The sequence below is a fragment of the Penicillium argentinense genome (genome assembly GCF_028826775.1).
Source record: "Penicillium argentinense strain IBT 30761 chromosome Unknown utg000005l_segment0_segment0, whole genome shotgun sequence".
NCBI classification, from domain to species: domain Eukaryota; kingdom Fungi; phylum Ascomycota; class Eurotiomycetes; order Eurotiales; family Aspergillaceae; genus Penicillium; species Penicillium argentinense.
The window spans coordinates 6,198,737-6,222,466 of record NW_026622664.1 but is presented as its reverse complement, the minus strand read 5'-3'; the positions used below and the strand labels follow the sequence as shown (position 1 = coordinate 6,222,466).

General features: G+C 49.8%; 5 protein-coding genes across 5 annotated transcripts; 2 read left to right on the top strand and 3 right to left on the bottom strand.

Annotated features, from left to right (window-relative positions):
• Positions 1-3,812: 3,812 nt before the first annotated feature.
• On the bottom strand, positions 3,813-5,070 carry N7532_007124 (Zn(II)2Cys6 transcription factor domain-containing protein; the record flags this gene model as incomplete). The annotated part of the gene is made up of 3 exons (XM_056619617.1): positions 3,813-4,385; positions 4,448-4,957; positions 5,011-5,070. 3 exons carry the CDS (start codon positions 5,068-5,070, stop codon positions 3,813-3,815), a joined length of 1,143 nt encoding a protein of 380 aa, XP_056475776.1.
• Positions 5,071-5,628: 558 nt separating this feature from the next.
• N7532_007123 (Vegetative incompatibility protein HET-E-1) lies at positions 5,629-9,287 on the bottom strand (the record flags this gene model as incomplete). Its single annotated transcript, XM_056619616.1, has 2 exons — positions 5,629-7,746; positions 7,794-9,287. The coding sequence occupies 2 exons, from the start codon at positions 9,285-9,287 to the stop codon at positions 5,629-5,631; spliced, it is 3,612 nt and encodes a 1,203-aa protein (XP_056475775.1).
• A 1,171-nt stretch (positions 9,288-10,458) lies between these two features.
• Positions 10,459-11,220, top strand: N7532_007122 (uncharacterized protein; the record flags this gene model as incomplete). The annotated part of the gene is made up of 1 exon (XM_056619615.1): positions 10,459-11,220. One exon carries the CDS (start codon positions 10,459-10,461, stop codon positions 11,218-11,220), a length of 762 nt encoding a protein of 253 aa, XP_056475774.1.
• A 1,107-nt stretch (positions 11,221-12,327) lies between these two features.
• Positions 12,328-13,971, bottom strand: N7532_007121 (uncharacterized protein; the record flags this gene model as incomplete). Its single annotated transcript, XM_056619614.1, has 1 exon — positions 12,328-13,971. One exon carries the CDS (start codon positions 13,969-13,971, stop codon positions 12,328-12,330), a length of 1,644 nt encoding a protein of 547 aa, XP_056475773.1.
• Positions 13,972-15,660: 1,689 nt separating this feature from the next.
• N7532_007120 (Vegetative incompatibility protein HET-E-1) lies at positions 15,661-18,489 on the top strand (the record flags this gene model as incomplete). Its single annotated transcript, XM_056619613.1, has 5 exons — positions 15,661-15,725; positions 15,787-15,809; positions 15,863-17,403; positions 17,451-18,314; positions 18,475-18,489. The coding sequence occupies 5 exons, from the start codon at positions 15,661-15,663 to the stop codon at positions 18,487-18,489; spliced, it is 2,508 nt and encodes an 835-aa protein (XP_056475772.1).
• Between the last annotated feature and the right edge of the window lie 5,241 nt (positions 18,490-23,730).

Here is a 23,730-nt window from a genome sequence, read left to right as displayed (position 1 = left end):
CGCTTCTTTAAAACTAAGGATTGGCAAGGTGATGTTGACTACGCTAGACGATATCGTGGTCGATTAGAAGAGGAATTCTGGCATTATAAGAGACGGCTTTCAGATAAAAATGGCCCTGCATCATCTAGGGCTTTAGCTGGTTCACTCAATACTGTGGATGAGATTGAGATGCTTTGTGACTCCCAGAATACTCCCCAACCGGACGAGCCCCAAGAGAATAATGATGACGAGCTTGATAGCTATTTTGCTAAAGGTAAGCCCCTATCTATCCATAAAGAAACTTCGAGTAATTAAAACTAATAAGCCAGGACTGATACCTCAACATCCTCGTATGTTCTGGAAAGAGCACCAACAAGATTTTCCAATTCTTGCAGCACTTGCACGGGACATCTTGTCTATTCCTGGCAGCGGTGCTGGTGTGGAGCGTCTGTTTAATTGCGCGCGTGATATCTGTCATTATCGGCAATTAAAACCGGAGACAGTCAAAGAGCTGATGCTTCATAAGTGTGCAACAAAATTCGAGGTTGAACAAAGGGAGATTGATTTCACTAAAGAGCTTATTTCAGTTGGGGAGGCAACTCTTCTTGACCAGGAGAGAGGTTTCATACCACCTGTGCCTTCTCTGGATCCTATCAGTGATAGTGAGGAGGCCGAAGATGAAGATACAGTAGTTGAGATCCCCTCTCAGCCACAACAGCCTCGGGCTCAGAGTGAAATTACTAGACCCAAGAGACCTCGGAGTAGAAGCACTCAATCCCAGGAGAATGAAGTTATACCTGAACCGGCTGATCTGGAGAATACACAACGACCTAGTCGAGTACGGAAGAAGACCAGGATGCCAGAAGGATTTGAAATTGGAACCCCATGAGTGTATAATAAATCAAAGAAGCACACTACAATATTAAATGAATTATTTACAAAAAAAGTAGATTGGTAGGATACTCTATACTGACTAGATACTAGAAAATACCAAAAAGACTGCATAAAAAATCATCTGACCAAAAGGTCACGAGGCTTGGCCTGTTTGCTATTGAGAGTGTGAGATGTACAGGATGATCGTGAACGGGTGAGAAGCAGGTGGTATTGGCTATCTGCTGCTATCTTCTGCTATCTGAGAGAGAGAGAAGAGGAAGGAAGAGAGAGCGTGGGAAGTGAGAGAAGAGGTACAGAGTCAGGTGACTGCGGTGACTAAGTGAGTACCTGATGTATGTACGCTGAGCTATGTTTATCAAACCATTGGTTAACCAAAACCGCATTGCGGTCTTGGGCTGAAGACCGCAACCAAACCGTAAAAATTTGCGGTCTTGATTTGAAGACCAAAACCATTTGGTTTTGGATATGGTTGCGGTTAACCATGGTCTTTGCAGTTAGTGCCGCAGTCTACCAATAGATCACGAGACTACTAAAATAGGGAGGATCTTCGAAAGTTATGCATTTGCGGTTAACCAATGGTTAACCGCACTGTGGTTTTGGTTAACCGCAGATTTTTGGTTTTGGTCTTCAACCCAAGACCGCAACCAAAACCATGCCGCAGTCTAACTGTTGGATTATATTTCGAGATAAGCGTGGAGTTGCTCCTAGGCCTTCAAATGTGATAGAAAAGACCAGTATTCTTGTTAAGGCAGATAGCCCGACTCTTCAACAAATTATAAGCGACAGTTGGGTTGTCGAGTTTATCAAATGCCATGAGAACCTAAAGGTCAACTTGCAAGAAGATGTCAAGTTGGAGAGTGTTGATTTTACTACCATCCCTCTCTAGAACTAGTTTATACCGCGTACGCCCGCATCTCCTATATATTCCCCCTGAAAAGCAGAGTTAGTTCTTCAACCAGGCATCAATTCAACATCCTCTCATTGAACATCCTCGATACTAGCTGATACGTCGAATCTTCAGGTTGACAGAATATTCAACCTATCAAAGTGCTCGATTTGACGATCTTGAGGCTATGAATCGTTGATTGATCATATATAGGAAATTCAAATACAGTATGGAATCCTAGCTGAAAATATCTTCAATTTTAATGGAACTGACTTTACCATGGGTTTAGTAGCAACAGGATCTGGGAAAGTCTGATTTTACTCAACCGGAGAACCAGGAATGGGTTACAACGATCCAATGCATTGAATCATGTGGTTGGGGCTTGGCTTCTTCCATCATCCTCAAAGATAAGAGGGAGTTAGTGGGGGATGGTCTGAAGGAAGTATTCTACTACATTGGTTAGAAATTTAAGACAAGTTCTAATAATGGACCACAGGTGAGATAGGGCTCTGATGGGGCATAACCACGAAAGCATCCTAGTAGGCAAAGCGAGACGCAAAAAGGCGATGAGACACAGCGCAAGGCAGCCCGAACAGGGAAGAAGAGCTCAATTATGCAGACGTAATGGCGTGTCAGTGCACTGTAGGATCCAAAAAAAAAAAAAAAAAAAAAAACCGACGCCGCAAAATTGGACCAGTGCCGCCCTGGAAAGGATGATAGTCTTGTAGCATGTGTATGATGGTTGTATTGTGTGTGGACCAGTCGGTCACGGGCCCGGTTATATAGTGTAATGGCGAGACCTCCTCCCTCTACTACATGGGCGCCATCCAGACTATGTGACATAGCCGGCAGTATACGGTGGCCAGATAGCTAGTTCTAGAATACACCTTCTTACACCTCCCCGACCTGACCCTTACATTTGGGGTTCTCGCTATTTCCTGATTGCTACGCGTGTGTTTTGTGGTGGTTTTTCTGCTGAATCGACCCGCACGTCTCAGCGCGTGCTGCCATCGAGCGTTCCCTCTTCAATAGATACAGGTTTAACCCTAATGCATGAGTAGTGCGTATCAGGGTGACAAGACAAAAACATCAAAACAGGTGCTCCAACATATAGACGTCAAGGGAAAGAACGAATCCAATATGGGATATCGGTGCCGTGGGTTTTGAGCCTAATCAACAATGCCAACTATCATTCACAAGCTCAATACCGTCGATGACTGGTATATGGCTTCAACCTCGGCTTAATGACATTGCTTTCTTTCCATTTTGAACAAGCATATCACGATACTTCTCTAAACTCAGCCCAATTATGTTGATAAATGCCCATTGGGTATTGCTTTTGAAGAAATGAGCCCAAATCTTCAATACAACCAAACACAGATTTGCCGGATCGCCAAAATTGATGAAATTGGTTGACTCCTCGTCGAAGTCAACCAGACCACTATTGTGAATTTAATGATACCAAATTCAATGTACAACAAGCGTTGTGGCGCTGGTGTTTTGTGTCTCGAAATTCCCACCACGTGATCTTCGTCCGGGTTTTTCGTTCGAGTTTCTATTGGCCGAGAGTATTTCACCTTTCCTGCCACCAATTTTCAATAATATGTAAAAATGAAAATAAATTTGGGATCTGGCTGATGTGAGCTTTCTATGAACACATAAATTCTTCCTATCTGGGCATTGTGGTGTTGTGGTCACCTGCCACAATTTGCCTGTTGGATAGACCACATTCCCCGGAACATTTCGCCGTGTCGTGTAGCAGCATCAAAACCGCGCTCTGACATCAGATCGAATGCACGCTGACACCAGTCAAACTGCTCCATGTTCCCGCGGTCGACGGTTATTTTGCATAATTGACAAAGCGAAAATATTGCAGTGTGAACACCCCACGATTTCATAGTGTCTTGGACCAAATATGGAATGGAGCGCCCTATTTGATCAGCATAGAACCCTGAAAGGAAATAGTCTTCGTCTTCGGACATGTTTGGGGCTGGATCAGCGCCAAAGCTTTCATGGTCATCACATCTTCTAACAAGGGTCCGGATTCGAGAGATCAGGGGTGGACAATGGAAGATAAAGTCCAGAACATGATATGTAGCCTCGCAATGTCAAGCGATGGGAAGCAATAGGGCTTTCCAAACAGATGATCTGCCACAGGAAGACTTGAACGTAATACTTCTCCTGGCGAACATGGGAAAGCCCCTCCATGAATGTTTCCTCGAAACCATGCCATCAACTTCTTCTTATGTGCGAGACATTTATCTAGCAGTGCTTGGCATGCATTATGATTTGGAGAATCGACCTTGGCAATGGCGGTGGCCAAGGGCGCAAATCCGGCAAAAATGTTGAGCAAGTCAACGACTGGGTTGGCTTCACAGGGCCGAACCATATATTCGAAGGCTTCGAATAAAGTGCTGCCTCTCGTCGAGAATAATTGAGACAGGTCCATCGAACCACCTAGTGAAATTTGGAAAGCGACGATGACAGTCTGTAGCTTCTGATGCTCCTGATAGATAGCATTGACTAGCGGTCCTCTTTCTGCTCTCTCACGGCAGTGACTCAGGATAGCATTAGTTCCTGCGATATGAGCCATCCACGCTTGGAGGTCGTGGGGACAATAGCATGTCTTGTTAATTTCAAGTCAGTTCAGATTTACGAGAACAACTTATTGTAAGAGTTATGGATTACCTCTATTTCCTGGAAAATAACCGTGGCGTAGATAATGTCGTCACAATAAGCATCCCTGGTTATCATATTTGACACATGTCGTATTGCAACATTATATAGCTGAATGCCGTGCTGGAATACCCGCTTGTCGTGATTGAGTTTACCCCAATAAATACATGCTATTGCCGAGATAGCATATTCGAGCATTATTGACTTTTGAGGGAGCGCAGAAATGCTGGAGATCAGATAGTACCAGAGATCCACGGAGGAAAAGGCTTGAGTAGGGAAAAAAATATCGACGTAAGACGAGAAGACTTGCTCGCGCATTGCAGGCCCACAATCGAGCGATTGCAACCCGTTTCTGTTAACGATTTGAGCTTGTGTTTCTCGGTTAATCTGGGTATGGGCTTTGGCCCCAGAATTTATTCGCATCCTCGGGGCTTCATGGATGAAAATGCGCATTCCTGAATATCCTCCACAATTCACGCCGCGTTTGATGCATTGTCCACATCCTGGCTCTTGTCTGTCACACTGATTTGTGGTCAGTAACCATAACGAACTCGTAGCCGAGCTCTGTCACTGACCTTGATTTTACGCCTTTTACAAGTTTGACAGGCCTTGGACTGCCAAGGGATACCACCCATTTTGTCATCCGTACTCTCTTCTCCGAGAACCCTGACCAAAATACGCCCAAGCCGCCTTGGTCAATGGAGGTTCACTGGGTTCAGGGGAACGGAAAGTGTTCCTAAATTTTTTCCGCTACGACTGCCTACCGCCTCCGCACTAGGAATGTTGTCGGGAAGGCGGTGTACGTATATGTATCCACACCCACGAAATTTCGCGAAATCTCACGTGACCCCCAGGATATCTGAGATTAGACTGTTGATTTATAAGTGATGCTTCAGTGTTCATGTTGTTTTGGGGAGTTGATTGTCTAAGATACAGGTAGACTGGTGAACAGGTATATAGGCATGCACGTGATCCCAGCCCACATGATTATCCCAGTAACCGTGATATTTCAACACTAACTGCCGCCCCACAGCCCGTATGTAAATATTACGGGGGCGACCTTCCGTAGCCCGGACCGACAATCAGGTGACTATCACGACCGCCTATTTAGAAAACATTGTGCGTGGCAGAATCAGGCCGTGGTGAGATTGTCAAAGTCACTTAGTTATTATGTGGCTGTTGACCGTGAACGCTCAGTTGGAATCATCAGGCACGAATCCAAAGATCAGCACGCGTCCAGACCGGCAGCCAAGCACCAAGGCTAACCCAGACTGCCCTACAGCCGAACAGGTTGGGCGATATGTGGGAGGCAGCCATAGCCAGCTCTGTGAACGCCGTGTGATCCAGAACCTATCAGAACTGATACCGTAGCCTTGATATTCAGGGCTTTGCGATAGTTGACTCGCCCTGAGTGATTGGAGTTCTGAAGCAGTAGCGTCTGTCGAATTCGTAGGGGTAGGTGCCGGCGAGTCGCGAAGGGAAACAATTCCAATGTTAGTGTGAAGAGAAGAACCGGTGGCGTCGAAAGAAAGATTGATCACAGAAGAGCCGATGCTGAGGGTCTGCAGGCAGGCGCCGGTCTGCGCATCCCAGATCTTGATCGTCTTGTCGTCCGACCCGGACGCGACGCGGCTGCTGTCGTGGGAGAACACCACTGATTTGACCCAATCATCATGGCCCTTCAGCGTCTGCAGGCAGGCCCCGGTGTGCGCATCCCAGATCTTGATCGTCTTGTCAAACGACCCGGACGCGACGCGGCTGCTGTCGTGGGAGAACACCACTGAGTTGACTTCCCGATCATGGCCCTTCAGCGTCTGCAGGCAGGCCCCGGTGTGCGCATCCCAGATCTTGATCGTCTTGTCAAACGACCCGGACGCGACGCGGCTGCTGTCGTGGGAGAACACCACTGATTTGACCCAATTGTCATGGCCCTTCAGCGTCTGCAGGCAGGCCCCGGTGTGCGCATCCCAGATCTTGATTGTCTTGTCGTCCGACCCGGACGCGACGCGGCTGCTGTCGTGGGAGAACACCACTGATTTGACCCAATTGTCATGGCCCTTCAGCGTCTGCAGGCAGGCCCCGGTGTGCGCATCCCAGATCTTGATCGTCTTGTCCTCCGACCCGGACGCGACGCGGCTGCTGTCGTGGGAGAACACCACTGAGTTGACCCAGCTATCATGGCCCTTCGGCGTCTGCAGGCAGGCCCCGGTGTGCGCATCCCAGATCTTGATCGTCTTGTCAAACGACCCGGACGCGACGCGGCTGCTGTCGTGGGAGAACACCACTGAGTTGACTTCCCGATCATGGCCCTTCAGCGTCTGCAGGCAGGCCCCGGTGTGCGCATCCCAGATCTTGATCGTCTTGTCAAACGACCCGGACGCGACGCGGCTGCTGTCGTGGGAGAACACCACTGATTTGACCCAATAATCATGGCCCTTCAGCGTCTGCAGGCAGGCCCCGGTGTGCGCATCCCAGATCTTGATTGTCTTGTCGTCCGACCCGGACGCGACGCGGCTGCTGTCGTGGGAGAACACCACTGATTTGACCCAATCATCATGGCCCTTCAGCGTCTGCAGGCAGGCCCCGGTGTGCGCATCCCAGATCTTGATCGTCTTGTCAAACGACCCGGACGCGACGCGGCTGCTGTCGTGGGAGAACACCATTGATTTGACCCAATCATCATGGCCCTTCAGCGTCTGCAGGCAGGCCCCGGTGTGCGCATCCCAGATCTTGATCGCCTTGTCCTCCGACCCGGACGCGACGCGGCTGCTGTCGTGGGAGAACACCACTGAGTTGACCCAGCTATCATGGCCCTTCAGCGTCTGCAGGCAGGCCCCGGTGTGCGCATCCCAGATCTTGATCGTCTTGTCGTCCGACCCGGACGCGACGCGGCTGCTGTCGTGGGAGAACACCACTGAGTATACATAGCTGCCATGGCCCTCTAGCGTCTGTAGGCAGGCCCCGGTGTGCGCATCCCAGATCTTGATCGTCTTGTCCTCCGACCCGGACGCGACGCGGCTGCTGTCGTGGGAGAACACCACTGAGTATACATAGCTGTCATGGCCCTCCAGCGTCTGCAGGCAGGCCCCGGTGTGCGCATCCCAGTCGTCTGCCATCTGCGGCGCGATCGCGATAATATTATTGGGCCCCTCCTGCTGGAACAGCTGCTTGATCATACTCCGCGGTGGGCTGAACACCAGCGCCGACCCGTACGCCTGAAGAGGGCTGTCCTCGATTGCGCCTCGATGGTACCGTATAAATCGGTACGCATCCTGGACCAGATCTTGCAATCCGGCTGCTCCTGATCGCCCCTGTAATGATATTAGAACATTTCGCAGCACGACAGATGAACGCATACCTGTAGCAGAGCCCCAAGTTTCTGTATCGCCATGATTCCATCTGTCACGCTTCGAAAAAGACTCAGTGCCTCAAGCCAGTAGAGACATCGGCTTCGGAGGAATGCGTCGACGGTGCCAACGACCTGAAGTTCTTCGTATGATCCAGATTGTTCTAGATGGTCTACCCAGTAAACGCAGGAGTAGCGTGCGACTGCGAGCGGATCTGGCGGCGGTTGGGACTGGTTGATAGGAGTGCCTAAGGCGCCCAGGCTGTACATATCACGCCGCAATACCTTGTCCATGACTTGCAGTGATTTTGTGAACATACGGCCGTGAGCAGCCATAGACCCAGAGGGGAATATGCTCAGGCCAGCCTTTTCTATCACATAGTCCTTGGCGGATTGATGCACAAAGTAGATTGTCTTGTCGCGAATCGTGAGGAAGGACCCGCTCCTCTTGACAATCGTCTCTATGTTGTTGGCGTTTCCAGCGATCTTATCTGGGAGTCCAGACACTACCCCCAGTTCCAGCAGCTGAAGCGGCCGATAGGCCAATGCGGTCGCTGATAGGACCAGCTGACAGTACTCTCTGCTTTTCCCGGCCAGTTTGTTGATCTGGTCTATCATTCGCGCATATAGATCATCCAGCCCGGTCGGTACATCGTCCACCACCTGCTCCACATCCCAGCTGTCGACATGCTGGAGTTCCTGGACCACGAGAGCCACCCAGAGAAACGTTCCTTCGGCTTTCTTCTGGAGGGTCTGCTGGACATATTCTAGCAAGGCATCATCGTTCTGTAGAGATTCAAGCTCCGCTATCCTGTCGGAAATGTAAGCTCCAATAGCCACAGACACAGATTCTGCATTCTCCTGAAGTTCCAGGCTCAGTATAGATTGCGAGTCGTCAAGCCTTGTCCGCTGCTCAACATGGTTCCGGCTGGAAATGATCCATTTGACGTGCGGGAACTCCCTCGTCCCTTGGAGAATAAACTGTAAGAGCTTGTCTTGGTCCTGCACGCATTCGTCGAGAGCATCAACGACGATATAGATCCTGTCTGAGCTGGCTTCCCGTAAGATATTCAAGAACATAACGCACAGTGCAGCCCATGCTTCCATATCCCCGAATTGTGGCTCCCCGTTTTCTTTGAATTTTTTCTGTATAAGGGAGAGGAATGATGGCTGTGTGTCCACAAGCATATAGACCAAACCGCGCAGGGCAGCATGAGCGTTACTCAGCTTGGGAACTGTGGCTTGACAGAAGAAGAAAGACAGGAATGTCTTAGCTAGGGGATCTTCCAGTTTCGTGGTCGGGCCAAGTTCGTCGATAATGCCACAGAGCAGCATCGTCTTGCCCTTACCGGGGTCCCCCTTAATCCAAAGAACCTGGCTGTTGTTGTTGTTGTTGTTGTTGTTGTTGTTGTTGTTGTTGTTGCACCAACGCTGGAACTGGGGATGGTGGAGGATCCATTCGTATGACTCCTTGAGGGCGGCGCCTCTCGTCTGGTGGATGGTCATTTTGACGTCGCGCGGATCAGTCACTGCGAAGTAGTCAAGGCAGCGATCCTTGCTTTGTCTGTCTTGGTCTTGCGAGCTTTCATATTAGACTGAGAACCATCAAGTGGAAAAGTTATGTTTAGACGTACGTTCGACATGCATGTGGAAGGTGCTAGCATGGCACTATGTCAGTACTGTTCGTCAAAGTCATACAATCATCAATATTGGCTCACGGGTTTGTCGCGGTCCCTTGGAACTGGACAATCCCCCCTCGTTATCCCACCGTTGACTCTTCATTGGAAATGACGAGTCATGCGATGCTGGCTAGGTCTGCTCTATAGTGAGTTGAGCGTATCTAGCAGTCGCACTGTAGTGCGCCACTACACAGCAGAGAAATTCGGTAGGTGACAGAATTTGAGCCGTCGTTACAAGATCAATCAAAAAGGTTTCCGCCTTGCACATGATTGAAGAGCCAGGTCATCAAGCTGAAACCACTGCACCTAGCAGGGCTGGACCCATCAAAATTTTGCATGGAGTTTGAACAGGTATGGCATCTGTCTTCTGGCTCCGCGGTAGCTGCTGCTCTAGCGGCACGCCATGCAGATATCGGGTCGTTGTCTGCACGTGGCCCACAGTTCACTGCCGCCCGCCCCTACCTTCGGGCAATCGTGTGGAGAACAGCGCTCATGCAGTGTGATGAATCGCACCACGCTGCATCGTATTGCCACGTCACGTCCCCGCGGTTGCAGATCATTGGCTCCCGTGGGGGCTGCCTTTCGACGTGAGATTGATCCATTTTCTGGCGGTGAGAGCACGGACCGCTTTCCAGCCGCAGGTAATGCAATACTCCTGCACGTTCCGGCAACTCCAGCTTCAGCACCCATCGGTCGCTTGCCGTGCGTAACGCGGCCGGCATAAACTGTAAGGTAGACCTTTGGACTATATTTGACGTGGAGATGGTCAATAGATCGGATTGGTAGTTTTTCGCCGCAGGATGCAAAACCTGCATCTCCAGTGACTCCGGCAAGATCGGCGCCTACAACCATCTAGGTACTCCAGGTCGGTCTCTTTGATACAAATAAGGCCATATTGCCCCAAGCAGTATACGTAAGAATCCATCTCGAGCTCCCCCCGGCCTATCATCATCAGCCACTCTATACATTCACACAGAGACACGCACACCACTACCAAGATGACAGGCGCGGAAGTAATTAGTGCGGCATCTGGGCTAGCAAGTCTTTTTACCACGACTATTACCTGGTTTGACTATATCTATGTTGCCAGAAAGGCGGCCCCACGACTACAGTCCCTGATCGTGAAGCTTGGCAGTGCGCAACTGAGACTAACGCGCTGGGGCCAGGCTGTCGGTCTCACAGGCTCAGATATCGAAGACGAGGAATCGCTGAAAAGCTCGGGCTCATTCCAGCTCGACGAGGAGCAGGAGGATCAGGCTATACGGATATTTCGGATCTTAGTGACTCTTTTCGAAGAGTCCAAGAAAATCTGTCACAACGAACGCAAAGGAAAGCCCGAGGGTGACCCTGAAGTGACGGCGAACGAAATAAAGCCGTTCGGCCAGGATGGCTTTAAGTGGAGCGCTATGCACCGTTACCTTCACGAGACAATGCAAAAAATCGTCCACGAGCGCAGAAACAAGATGTCAGTTCCTCGACTCTTCAAGTTCGCTATTTATGACGAGAAGCATCTTGAGAAGCTGGTGAAGGACATCAATGACCACATTGATGCACTGTACCAAATTTACACTCCGTCTGCGAGCGATGAAGAAGAGGCGGGCAAGGAGGAAATGGATAAGCTTCTCAAAGTCATGAAGGAATTGCGCTCTGCATCGGAGCGGGATCCAGTGATGAACACGGCTGTTAAGAATATATTGGAGCAAAGTGTAAGTGGAGGTCGATCTTATTCTCCTATCTTCAACTTATCATCATGTTGTTGACACAAGCAGAATGAAAACATGACCTTCAACACCACGGAGTCTACTGTCCAGAAAATAGGGCAGGATCAGCAAGGTCGCTATGAAATGACGGTCGGATCTGATGCAAGCAAAAGATGATAATGCTACATTGGCCAGCTGACTGCAGTTCGAAGCAGTAAATAGGTTTCATATATTGAAGACAATCCGACGTTCACGCCTGCCAATTGCTTTCTTTCTTTAACAAAAACCGGAGGATTTAGCGTTTAGGTTACGGTATCTCCACTTGGGCCCAACCTTAACCTTACTGAACTGTAATGGGAATGGGCCTAAACTTAAGGTGACTTAAAAAGCCTTAAAGCAACATCGTTACTATCCAGAAAGCTTTGTGCCGGCCACTATGTAAATTAAATATTCTAGGAGAAAGGTATATAGCTACTGGTAGGTGGCATGAATTATCACTGGCACTGCCCCACTTCAAGTCGCGGCAAGGCGGTTAATGAAACTTGGGTCTGTACCTAACGTGATTCATCAAATACAGAGAGAAAGAAAGATATCGGCCGGTTGGCACTCGATCCCCCAGTCTTATACGATGAAAGTGCCCGTTTCAGGCAGTCCTAAGATTACCTAAATTAGTCAGCGGTTTAATTGTCGGACCAGTGTGGGCCGGCAGTCCATTCGCAAATAGGAAAATAGCAAGCAAGTGGTCTGAATTGTCTGAACTGGAAAACGTCCTCCATACCACGGTAATTTATATGGCGGTAGGACTAAGCTAGTGTAAAATACGAATACAAAGAATGACGATACAGCGACTCCACCGCTTTCGACATTAATAGCCAATAACAACAGCCCAGTTTCAAGGGAAGACGGGAACGCCACGCTGGCCGACCGACCCGAGACAAGATATCTTTACAAACAGCCTAATTTCGAAGACGCGAGTTTTGTGGAACAACTTACAAAAAAATGATGAGGGTCCTATGTATCTATAGCTAGTCTACTTACATTTGAGGCGTCATTAGGAGTGTGGTGAGAGGAGGAAGAGATATATAAAATCAAGTCGCCGGTCATTCAAAATACCAAAGCACTGCTGCGCGGTAGATTGATGGAAATACAGAATAATCTAAGATTGTTCTAAACTGTCAAATGAGTCTGTAAATCTAAGACAGAACAATAGTCATTCATATCCCATGCTTGAATCTCTTGCTCAGCCTTGCGCTTTTCCTCCGGTTTCGAAAGCAGTTTGTCCTTGGCTTTTGACCTCTTTTTCTCGGTCGAGCCTTGTTTCGCTACCGCCATGTCACGTTTCTTTTGCGCCTCAACGATATCGTCGTAGCTCATCACTTTGGCATGTCCTATGACTGTTTGGCCACGGGATTGTCGAGAAGTCTTTTCATTGTTCTGCTCAAATAGGATCCGGTTCTCCTCCAGAAATAAGGCGCGCTCCGCGAAGACCTTTTCGGCCGCGCAGCTCAATGTTTGAAGACGATGTTTGCACTCATTGCCTAGGCTCTGTGTGTCTTGCTCCACCTCTCTGCGAAGCAAGGCGAAATGATCAGAGGTGTTTGGAGTGTGACAGAGATTGAAGGACACGGTCAGGTTGTGGTCCACAGGGATAGTGGTCTGTACCTCGGGCCGGGACACTTGAAACTCTCGGAGGATGCAAGACGGATCGAATGGAAAGAGGCCGCTTCTCGACCAGGCCGATCGTATATTGCGGGGTGTAAATGCCTCCTGCCGGGCGCGATCATAAAGATAGGTAAAGTGTGGCTTGCCGATGTTACTCACCCCGGCCCGACATATCTGCTCGACCTGTCCCCGGTATGCCGTTTTCAGAGGGCTGAAGACACCCACATCACACGGCTGTAGTTTGTGAGACGTATGAGAAGGGAGACGACATAGGATAATGCGGTTAGCAAAGCAGAATTTCATGACCTCCAAAGACTCATGGGTGCCGAAACCGTCGCAAATTAAGAGTCGTGGCCGACCGCCCGCTCGGTCTCGAGTCTGCGGATCGAACACATGTTCGACCCAGTACAGACTGATGTCGGTGTTCGTATAGCTTGTTTTGGAGCAGGCAAAATGCCACCCGGGGGTGGCGTGAGTGGTCCACGAACTACGGTGCGTGGTGGCCGGCCAGATAATGAGAGGATGCAGGAACCGACCATCGGCGGAGATACATTCAATCGCCGTGACCAGCGTCCGCTTCACCGTGGTCCCTCGGTGCTTTCTCAGGTCATCTTTACTGACGAGCACCTTGAGGGAGTTCAAAACGCTAAGAAGAACCCCCGTCTCGTCCATATTGTACACATTGCCTGGGAGAATGGCCGGATCAGCAAGCTCTCGGCCTATGACAGCAAACCAGTGTCGGACTTTATCTTCAATCTGCTTCCAATCGATCGCTCGCAGCCGTCGCGCTCTTAACTGCGGGTGCCGGCGATAAAAACCCTGCGGCCAATTTTTCCCCGGAGGTCGGACCTTGAGACTGGGATCTGTAATCTGGAAAATCGAAGACCGTTGGCGCACGATAATCAGGGCGAGCGATCGTAGGAACTTGACTGGAAGCGGATAGCCATTGTCTGCCGACCGCAACACATATTCAACCAGGGCTTGCTCCTCTTGCGGGGTGAGATACTGCTGATTGGCGGCTTTATCGGTGATTGATGGCTTGTTATTGGCCCGCCGCCACAAGGTGGATGCGGGAATCCCGGTCGATCTTGACCGAACTGCGTATGATGTGCGCGCAGGACGGTAATGAGCTGGAGACTTTGTGGTCATTTTTAGTCCAGTGTCCTAACAGTCATTTCCCACTTAAAGTGGAACCATTCAGGCCGTGAAAGGGCAGAAGTATGAATTGCGTAAATAGCGCCTAGTGAATTCCAGAACACGTTATGTATGCTGAATTGGTTGTATTTGAATTTCTCGACTAGCTTTAGATGAGGTTCTTTGGAAACAAATTTCACCAGCCAGACCGTGCCATCACAATCATGAGGGTACACTACCAAATCGCATTGAATCTCCACACGAAGCTGGACTACCGTGTCAATCACGATATCTAGAAAACGCTGAAATCTGCCAACCCGGTGAATCTTGATGACTTTTAGTGTATTTCCAGACTCAATAATTGCTGCGGTTTAGCAGAGTCATACATGAACTTTGCAGGTCTGTTGCCAATGGTGAATCTACATCAATGATTAGCCCAAAAACCGCGTTTTTGACCGTTAAGCAACCAGAGAGGACTTGAATCCTGCGATTTGAGCATAATTTTTACGTATACTCTTATCAAAAATAACAAAATTATATGACTTTTAAAATCAATACTGCACCTTTGAACGACAGCACGGGCAAAGACGCCAGAGTGATTAAACATAGCCAGATAGCGAAAGTTTTGACCGTTGAACACTAAGAGCATTTGGATTCTGTCAGCTAAGCAGAAGTAAACACTGTTGAGCAAAATTGATGGGGTGATTATGTTGATAGAAAAGAGCACACTTTCTGGCCATCAACCTCACTTGAACTACCGTACAGAGCGGGCAAATCCCACCGTTTGGCAGTTTCCACCAGGGTGCTTGACGAGCTTCAAGTTAAACGGTTGGTTTTGGTGGAACCCCGCATTCTGCCTTGGTGTGAGTCAATGGTCACGTGGAGTTCAGGGTCTACGCGATCCCCCGAGGAACAAGAAAGTTTTTCGTTTCGTCCTGGATATGGGATCACGTAAGGCACTTTTTCGTGGGGGCTAATCTTGAAGAGGCTAGCTCTGGGCTAGGCCAAGCATGGTTAGTCTGAATTACAGCGCCCGGTGTTGAAGGCCATAGCGCTACGCCGAGTAGAGAAGATGCAAGCTATGTGAGGTCTCAATCTAAGTTCTATGAAAGCGACCGAAATTACAACAGATGACTATCAGGTTTGCCCATAATTAAGTTAGGGTCAACATCATTTTTGAGTATTTTGGGAACCCAGGGTACGCGCCAAGAACCCACGGGCAGGACATGAAGGCCAAAACCCGCGGAGTTCTTGTGGCCGAGCAAAAGGGTCAAACTCCATAAAAACCCGCGTTTGACGAGATCTAGCTCTCTGTGCCGCGTATTTCTGTGGAAGCCAGAGTGGCCTGAAGCGCAGGAGTGATGCATAGGGGACACGACGTGGCAATGCGATGTGATGTGGTGCGATCTATCACGCTGCATAAGCGCTCTTCCCCACCCGATTGCTCGGCCCGATATCAGCGTGGCTTGCCGCTAGAGCAGCAGCTACCGTAGAGCCAGATGACAGATATAACACCTTTTTCAACCAGCACGCGTAAGATGACTATGTGAAGACTTTATAGGACCAGCCTCATGACGGCGTCTCTCCTTCCCTACAACCTGCCAAACTGGTTTCTGAGCATTGCCGCGCTGCGGTGCGATTATCGTATACACTCGACCTTTCGTAGAGCAAACCTTCTCAGCATCATCTGACTTGCCCTTTACAATGAACAGGCAACAGTTTGATAACAATGGGGGAAATGTCCAGTTACAAGGGAAAGTGGAATATGCGTAAGCCCAGCTCGAGGATTATATGACTTTGAAAAACAGTGCTGACATAGTATCATCCAAGAACCTTCATTCAGAATGTCGGAGGTACGTCTGAATATCAAGTTTTTCGCTTGGCGGTCAAAGCTGACATCCACCAGCCCAAGACCAAGACAGACAAAGCACGAATCACTGCCCCGACTACCTAGCAGAGACTGACCCACGTATCATAAAAACGAGGATCTATCAGACAAGAGGCGCCGCCCTCAAGGAGTCATACGACTGGATCCTCCGCCATCCTCAGTTCCAATGTTGGCACAACAGCAACGGCAGCCAGGTCCTTTGGGTCAAGGGAGATCCCGGTAAAGGCAAGACGATGCTACTCTGTGGTATTATCGACGAGCTCCGTCCTACCTCAAGACTAGTAGACCCCCAAGCCAAGACATTCCTATCTTTCTTTTTCTGTCAAGCTACAGTCCCCAAGCTGAGTAACGCCCATGCGGTCCTCTGTGGTTTGATCTATATGCTCGTGGACACGCAGCCGTCGCTTCTCTCCTACGTACACAAAAGATTCAAAGACACCGGGGAGCCGCGATTTGGGGATACGGAAGCATGGACTACATTGTGCACTATGTTTGTGGACATTTTGCGGGACCCCATCGTGGACAAGATCTATATCGTGGTTGATGCTCTCGACGAATGCGTGCAGGGCCAAGACAAGCTCTTGCAATTTATTCTCAAGGAGACGAAAGAGTTACCGCACGTCAAATGGATCATTTCCAGCCGGAACCATGTTGAGCAGCGGACAAGGCTTGACGACTCGCAGTCAATACTGAGCCTGGAACTACAGGAAAATGCTGAATCCGTGTCTGTGGCTATCGCAGCTTACATTTCCGACAGAATAGCGGAGCTTGAATCTCTGCAGGACGATGATACCTTGCTGGAATATGTTCGCCAGATCCTCCAGGAAAAAGCCGAAGGAACGTTTCTCTGGGTGGCTCTCGTTGTCCAGGAACTCCAGGACGTCGATAGCTGGGATGTGAGGCAGGTGGTTGATGATGTACCAAAAGGGTTGGATGATCTGTACGCGCGGATGATAGATCAGATCGGACAAATAGAGCCTCGAAGCCGAGAGTACTGTCAGCTCGTCCTCTCAGCGACTGCACTAGCGTATCGGCCGCTTCAGCTACTGGAGCTGGGGGTGGTGTCTGGACTCCCCGACAAGATCGCCGGAAGCGCCAAGAATATCGAGACGATCGTGAAAAGGAGTGGCTCTTTCCTCACGGTTCGGGGCGAGACTATCTACTTTGTGCATCAGTCTGCCAGGGATTATCTGATCAAGAAGGGTGGTCAGAGAATATTCTTGTCTGGCCTTGCGGCTGCCCACCACCAAATGTTTACGCAGTCACTCCACATCTTGGACAGGACATTGCGGCGCGATATTTACAGTCTGGTCGCCCTAGGTACTCCTATCAACCAGGCCAAGAGGCCTGAGCCAGATCCACTTGCGGCAGCAGGCTACTCTTGTATCTACTGGGTAGACCATCTCGGACAATCTGGATCCTCCGAAGAACTTCAGGACGCTGGCACGGTTGACTCATTCCTCCGAAGCCGAGGTATTTACTGGCTCGAGGCACTGAGCCTTCTTCGAAGTATAACGGATGGGATAATGTCGATTCAGAAACTCGGCATTCTGCTACGGGTCAGTGGCCATTTCAAGCGCTATATGCTGTTCTAATACCGGTTTAGGGACACCCAGGAGCAGCCAGATTGAAGAATCTGGTCCAGGATGTGTACCGGTTTATTCTATACCATCGAGGCGCAATCGAGAACAGCCCTCTCCAGGCGTATGGTTCGGCGCTGGTGTTTAGCCCACCACGGAGTATGACCAAGCAGCTGTTCCAGCAGGAGTGGCCCAATAATATCGCAATGACGCCGGCGATGGCAGATGACTGGGATGCGCACACCGGAGCCTGCCTGCAGACGCTGGAGGGCCATGACAACCGGGTCAACTCAGTGGTGTTCTCCCACGACAGCAGCCGCGTCGCGTCCGGGTCTGGGGACAAGACGATCAAGATCTGGGATGCACAGACCGGCGCCTGCCTGCAGACGCTAGATGGTCATGATAACAGGGTCACCTCAGTGGTGTTCTCCCACGACAGCAGCCGCGTTGCGTCCGGGTCTGGGGACAAGACGATCAAGATCTGGGATGCACAGACCGGCGCCTGCCTGCAGACGCTAGATGGTCATGATAACAGGGTCACCTCAGTGGTGTTCTCCCACGACAGCAGCCGCGTCGCGTCCGGGTCGTTTGACAAGACGATCAAGATCTGGGATGCGCACACTGGCGCCTGCCTACAGACGCTGGAGGGCCATGACGACTGGGTCAACTCAGTGGTGTTCTCCCACGACAGCAGCCGCGTCGCGTCCGGGTCGTTTGACAAGACGATCAAGATCTGGGATGCGCACACCGGGGCCTGCCTGCAGACCCTTGGCATCGACTCTGTTGTTAGCAATCTTTCTTTCGATGCCACCGGCTCATCTCTTCACACTGACGTTGGAATTTTCGCCCTTTGCGACTCGCTGACACTTACCCCTACGACTCTGACTGAAGTTGCTGCTCCAGAACTCCTATCACTCAGGGCAAGTCAACAGTCGCAAAAACCCGAATATCAAGGCTACGGTATCAGTTCTGATGGGTTCTGGATCACACGGCTTTCACAGAACTGGCTATGGCTGCCTCCCACATATCGCCCAACCTGTTCGGCTGTAGGTCAATCTGGGTTAACCGTGGTGCTTGGCTGCAAGTCTGGACGTGTCCTGATCTTCAGATTCGCACGTGAGGATTTCAACTGAGCGCTTACGGTCAACAGCCACGCACAATGGTTTCTGTCAACTCTGAGAGAGGTAAAATACTGTGGATTCTCCACTGCTCTTGGTTATTCAGCATCCACCCACATTGCAATAGTAATTGTATGGTAATTCGGGTCATTCTCGGAAAAACTGTGATGTAATACGCAGTTTATAGCCCCTGGATCATTTTCAACAGATCGGAACACACAGACACACTCTCGTTAATCCATCTCATGCATCAATTGGCCGTCCCTCGATACTAGATGATACACGTATCCGACATCCTGACAGTTATGAGCCCGGTTAGCCGCGCCGCACACGTGTAACTGCGAGCGTACCACCCCTGGCAGCACTGCAGCAGCGATTCGCACGATCGGGATACCCCTGAACGCACGCATCACGCGAGAAATTGGAACCTCGCCCCGCGCTCAACGCAGCAATCCCGTACCCTTGAACCTAGTATCAACACAGTATCAGTATCATCGCGAGAGAAGACAGGATGGCCGATTCACAAAGAGAGGAGATGGCAATGATCCCACCCGATCAGAAACTACGGGCGGAATCGCAGTGGAGGATCTGGATAGGACATATCAGGTCAGCAGCCATATCTGAAGATGTGTGGAATTATCTTGACCTCGAGAAGTCGGACGAAGAAGTTGAACAGCTTCCAATCGCACATCGGGAACCTATGATGCCTGTGGACCATCGCGGTAGAGAGAAGGATATCATGGACTTCACTGATGATGAGTTAAGGAGATGGCAGTTGCAGATACAGCTGTATGAGCGGCAGGAAACAAAGCGACAGCGGCTTGTTAAGGCTATGGCGCGCATGAATAGCCTTATTACCCGTTCAGTAGCCACTGAGTTTCACTATCTTATTGTCGATGAGGAAACTCCAAGGAAGAAGCTATTGAAACTGGCAGAGACATTCAAGCCAAAGCCTGAGAATCGACGACAGGAGCTCCGACGTGCGTGGAGATTGATGATCAGGCAACCTGCGAGAGATGTTAGCATTGATCAGTGGCTCACACAGTGGGAAAGCTTATATGAGGAGGCAAAAGCTGCCAAGGTTCCTGACTGTATTGAGAAAGATGATGCTATTCGTGACTTCCTAGATGCTGTGCAGGGGCTAGATGACACCTTCTGCTCGGGATGGCGACGTGAGCTTCGTATGAACACGACTGCTACGTTTCATGAGGTTATTGCCGATTATCGTAGCCGCCGTGGAGATCTAGCACTCACTTCTGGAAAGAAGCAACCGAAGATGGCCTTCGCAACCCTGGATGGTCAGAAAGAGGCAAAGCCAACTGGGAAAACAGAGAAGACTTATCGAACGAAGTGCCCATGCGGATACCCTCGACACCACTACTCAGAGTGCTGGTATATTGATGAGACCCTGCGAAGTGACGACTGGAAGCCAAGAGAAGGAATTGCGAAGCGCTTAACTGATGCTATCAAGCAAATGAGTCCTCAGGATCAACAGAAGATCAAGCAGCTGATGGAGAAAAAGAAGGAAGCACCACCAGCGCAGGCTCAATTAGCAGTATCAGAAGAGAAGCTTAGCTTCTTCATTGCAGCTGCAGCATCAACTGGTCAGCATCAGGTGGCCAAACCGCTCAGAAATCGCTGGATTCTTGATTCAGGCACTACCCTGCATATCTGTAATGATCGTGGGCGTTTCAAAGTGTTCATCAAAGGGGAAAGCTCTGTTAAAACAGGTGATACTATGACTGCTACTACAGGGTATGGCACTGTGGACATGGTAGGCCAGGACCCTCAAACTGGCGAGCCTCAAGTGGTAGAGCTCACCAATGTTCATTATTCCCCGGGCTTCCATACCAATCTGATATCCTATTCAAAGATTGAGGATAAAGGATATTGGTGGAATCCTAGCAAGAAAGCCATTGTCAACAACAGCAACAGTCCAGTGTTACATGTGCGAAAGGAAAAGGGATTATACTTCATGGAATACTGCTCTTCTGATGCAGCCTTTGCCACCAAGCAGTCAGAAAAGCCACTCATTTCAGCAGCATCAGCCAGGCGCTGGCATCGTCGGCTAGGCCACGCATATAGCCAGAAGATTGAACAGTTGCCAGCGATGGTGGATGGAGTCAAAATTGATGGAAAGAGTGAAGACAACTCTCATGGTAACCCTGAACGATGTGAGGTCTGTCAGATCACCTCTGCGAAACGTCAGATATCAAGAAGACCACAGGGAGCCACATACGGGAAATTTGGGAGAATACACTTTGACCTTGTTCAAATTGACCCTGCCTATAATGGTGATCGCTGGTTATCCCATTTCTATGTGGATGGAATTCGATTCCATGCAACATTCACTCACGAGAAGAAAAGTGGTTGTCAGCAAGCTGTGACACTCTTCTGTGCATATGTGAGGACCCAGTGGAACCTACCAATCCGAGCCTTTCGCTATGATAATGAGCGTTCAGCAGGTCGTACGGTAGAGCAATTCCTAGCAGAGGAAGGCTTTGTTGTTGAGCATAGCGTCGTTGGAACGCCAGAGCAAAATGGCTTCGCGGAGCGATCTGGGGGGGTGATAGTCACTATAGCACGCGCACTACTGCAGGATGCAGGTCTTCCGAAAGACCTGTGGCCAGAAGCAGTCAAAGCAGCTGTTTGGATAGTTAACAGATCGCCCACGAGGATGAGAGATGGAAAGTGGATTGTCCCATACCAGGAAGCACTTCATGTCCAGCAAGACCAACCACCACGAGTCAACCTTGCCAACCTCAGAATCTATGGATGCAGAGCGTATGTACGCAAGCAGGGCATCCCGAATGCAGCGAAGATGGAGCCTCGCGCAGAGATCGGTTATCTCGTTGGCTATGAAGCCTCAAATATCTGGAGAGTATGGTTTCCACAGAGAGGAGCTGTACGGGCAGTGCGAGATGTTGTCTTTGATGAGAACCAGTTCTTCAACCCACGAGAACTAGACAAACCACCAGTCAGCGATATAATTGAATCAATGCCTTGGATCACTGAACAGGATGAGGAAGAGGAGATACAACACCAGATAGTCCCTCTTTCCTCAAATGAAGCAGGAAGCAGAGAAAGCGCTGCTGAGAACATGCATGAACAAGCAGCAAGACATTCAGCAGGAAAAGCAACAAATTCGCAGCAGAAGGAGGGACGACAGATGGCTACACCTTCACCAACGCCATCAGCATCACAGCAACGGGCACCTTCGCTTCCACCAGGAACATTCCCTAGCTCACCACCACGGGAGTCATATGACCATGCTGAGCAGCTTCAAAATGAGCTCACAGCTGCATCACCCGCACAGGAGACTCCCAGAGCACCTAGAGATATCGATGGTGACATTTCAGAACGAAACATTGTGAGAGGAACGAGAAAACGACGAACAAGAGAGGATGACAACTTTGTCAGCTTTCAAGCTATCTCTGAGAAGGAAGAGGATAGCGTACTCGCAGCCTTCGCTACTGGATTAAACAGCTCCCGCACACACGCGCAAGTGCATCAGGATGAGTTACCTCCAGAGCCAGGAAACTGGAAGGAGATGATGAACCATCCTTACCGAGAGGGATTCCTGGCAGCTTGTGCTCTTGAAATTCAGACAATCAAGAGGAAAGGCACATATGAGGTCATACAACGACCAAATGACCACAGCATACAGATTCTACCACTCCGTTGGGTGTTCAACTATAAGGTTGATAGCAATGGCTATCTCAGCAAGCTCAAGGCCAGAATCTGCGTGCGAGGAGATCTCCAGAAACTTACCACAGAGGAGAAATACTCGGCAACCCTCGCTGCACGCACTGCACGAGCAGTCTTCTCATTAGTGGCTGCTTTTGACCTTGACACTTACCAGTATGATGCTGTCAATGCATTCCTTAATAGTTGGATTGATGAGGAGATCATCACTGAGATGCCAGAGGGTTTCAAGGAACAGAGGCAGTGCTGGAAACTCAAGCGAGCTCTCTATGGCTTACGAAAGTCTCCAAGGCTATGGCAACAAGAAGCTTCTAAGGTCCTGACTTCTTTTGGCTTACAAGTTGTACAGGAAGACCTCTGCCTCTTCTCCACAAACGGCATCATTGTTTTCTTCTATGTGGATGATATCATCATCGTCAACCATCCAGCCCAGCGCACACGCGCAACGGAACTGCGCCAGAAGCTTAATGAGCAGTGGGAACTACGTCACATGGGAGAAGCAGCGTGGTTTCTTGGAATCCGAGTTGTTCGAGATCGGCAGGAGAAAGCACTCTGGCTCTGTCAGGACTCTTATATCTCTTCTATGGCAAGCCGGTACCATCTCACAAATGGCCGCAAAGTTGACACCCCACTGCCCCCAGCACTGGCACTGAAGCCATATGAAGGAGAAGCAACTCGACAGCAGATCCATGAGTATCAGCAGAAAGTTGGATCAACGCAATATGCTACCACAATCACCAGACCAGATGCAGCAAAAGCAACCTCTGCGCTTGCACAATTCCTCACAAATCCAGGACCTGAGCACCTTGACGCCATCAACAGGGTCATTACCTATCTATATCACACGCGTTCTCTTGCTTTGACGTATCGCTCACGTCCACATGGAGATATTGAAGCAGTATCCTTCTTCAGCGATGCATCATTTGCGGATAACAGAGATAGGAAGAGCTCAGAAGGATATATCTGCAAGATGTTTGGTGGAGCAGTTGATTGGCGTGCCAGCAAGCAACGTACGGTTACCACTAGCACCACGGAAGCAGAGCTGCTAGCGATTTCGGAAGCCGCGAAGACCATGGAAATGTGGAAGCGCCTATTCTTATCCATCCGCTTTGATCCTGAACACCCTTTATCGATCAATTGCGATAACCAGCAAACGATTGGTATACTCACCAGGGAAATACCTCATTTACGTACGAAGCTTCGTCATGTCGACATACACCATCACTGGCTTCGACAGGAGGTTCAAACTGGCCGGATACATGTTGAATGGGTGGAAACAAAGGATATGGCCGCGGACGGCCTAACAAAGCAGCTCCCACGACAGAAACACACCGAGTTCCTGCAACAACTGGGAATGGAGGATATCCACACTTTGTTGGAATAACCTCAGCAATGAGAGCGGATGCTGGGGGGGTGTGTCAACTCTGAGAGAGGTAAAATACTGTGGATTCTCCACTGCTCTTGGTTATTCAGCATCCACCCA